This window comes from Rana temporaria, chromosome 3, assembly GCF_905171775.1.
Source record: "Rana temporaria chromosome 3, aRanTem1.1, whole genome shotgun sequence".
Lineage (NCBI taxonomy): Eukaryota > Metazoa > Chordata > Amphibia > Anura > Ranidae > Rana > Rana temporaria.
In genome coordinates, this window is record NC_053491.1 from 477,351,029 (window position 1) to 477,352,746 (window position 1,718).

Sequence of the window (1,718 nt, forward strand, 5' to 3'; positions counted from 1 at the left end):
ATAATCTGCTGCTCTATACCAGTAAACAGATTCACCTTTTTTACGATGATTCATTTTGCAACATGAACATACATTCATTTTTTTACTTCTAAAATAAATAAATATGACATTAATAATGTGTTTTCTTATATCACACAGACCACTCATAAAGATAATGTCACCACTTTCTTTTTTTTGGGATTCAGTAGCAATGCCGTATATAATCTGATACTTTTCACCTTGGTCCTTATTATATACATTGTGACAATATGTGGAAACTTTTTGATCATCATGTTGGTATATTACAGCAAGACCCTTCATTCTCCCATGTACTTCTTCCTCTCCCAACTCTCTGTATCTGATATCATGCTGACCACAGATATTGCTCCTAACATTTTACATATTGCTCTACATGAGAGGACCCCCATATCCTTTTCTGATTGCATCGCTCAATATTATGTCTTTGGTTCAACAGAAGCATTTGAATGTTACCTTCTGACAGTGATGTCCTATGACCGCTATCTAGCCATCTGCTCCCCTCTGCATTATACCTCCATTATGAAACAAACACTTTGCATTAAAATAGTTCTTGCATCCTGGATTTTCAGCTGTTTTATGGCATCAATTTCAACATTTGCCATAAGTCAACTAGAATTCTGTGGACCAAATGCTATTGACTATTTATATTGTGATTTAAATCCTCTTGTGGGACTTTCTTGTTCAGATACATCCAGGATTCAAATTGAAGCCAGTTTGTTGTGTATTCCTGTGCTAATATTACCCTTCCTAGTGATAGTGGTTTCATATACTTATATTGTTTTAACACTGTTAAAGATACCTTCCCTTTCTGGAAAACAGAAATGCTTTTCCACTTGTAGCTCCCATCTCACTGTTGTGTTTATATATTATGGAACCCTACTTGCTGCATATCTGATTCCAAAGAAAGGACAATCACGAACGATCAGTAAGATATTGCCATTGTTGTTCACGGTTTTTACTCCCTTTATAAATCCTTTCATATACAGCTTGAGGAATAAAGATATCAAGGACAGTTTAAAAATATTGTATAGAAAAAAAAGTAATTTTCATTCAAAACATTTGGTAAAATAGATCATTAAAATATAGGGAACATGGGGTGCACTGGTCTCACCACCATGCAGTAGTGATGCCTAATAATAAATTGATAGAGTTCAAGCCTCTCAATGTGGTTCCTCAAAGGGCTAACACCCTTCAGACGTTCATGCCACAACTAGTTTTTATGACTTGCTATTTACGCAGCTGGCAGAGACAAGACTTTTTTTTATAGGGATGGGCCAAACAGGGTTCGATTCGCACCAGAACATGCAAACAGACAAAAAAAATGTGCGAACATGTGAACCCTATTAAAGTCCATGGGACACCAACATAGTTACATAGTTACATAGTTAGTCAGGTTGAAAAAAGACACAAGTCCATCCAGTTGAACCACAAAAAAATAAAAATAAACAAACAAAATAAAAAACACAATACAATCCCATACACCCAACTCCATACCCACAGTTGATCCAGAGGAAGGCAAAAAACCCTAGCAGAGCATGATCCAATTTGCTGCAGCAGGGGAAAAAATTCCTTCCTTATCCCCCGAGAGGCAATCGGACTTACCCTGGATCAACTATACCTATAAATGTCAGTACTCAGTTATATTATGTACATTTAGGAAAGAATCCAGGCCTTTCTTAAAGCAGTCTACTGAGCTGGCC

The 1,718-nt window shown here is 36.4% G+C and overlaps 1 protein-coding gene across 1 annotated transcript; it reads left to right on the plus strand.

Annotated features, from left to right (window-relative positions):
* Nucleotides 1-214: 214 nt before the first annotated feature.
* LOC120930751 (olfactory receptor 1468-like) lies at nt 215-1,089 on the plus strand. The gene has a single exon (XM_040341925.1). It carries the CDS (start codon nt 271-273, stop codon nt 1,087-1,089), a length of 819 nt encoding a protein of 272 aa, XP_040197859.1. The 5' UTR covers nt 215-270.
* The last annotated feature ends 629 nt before the right edge of the window (nt 1,090-1,718 follow it).

Bases quoted from the DNA above. Each gene is read 5' to 3' on its own strand.
- LOC120930751 (XM_040341925.1), top strand. From the start codon at position 271: ATGTTGGTATATTACAGCAAGACCCTTCATTCTCCCATGTACTTCTTC.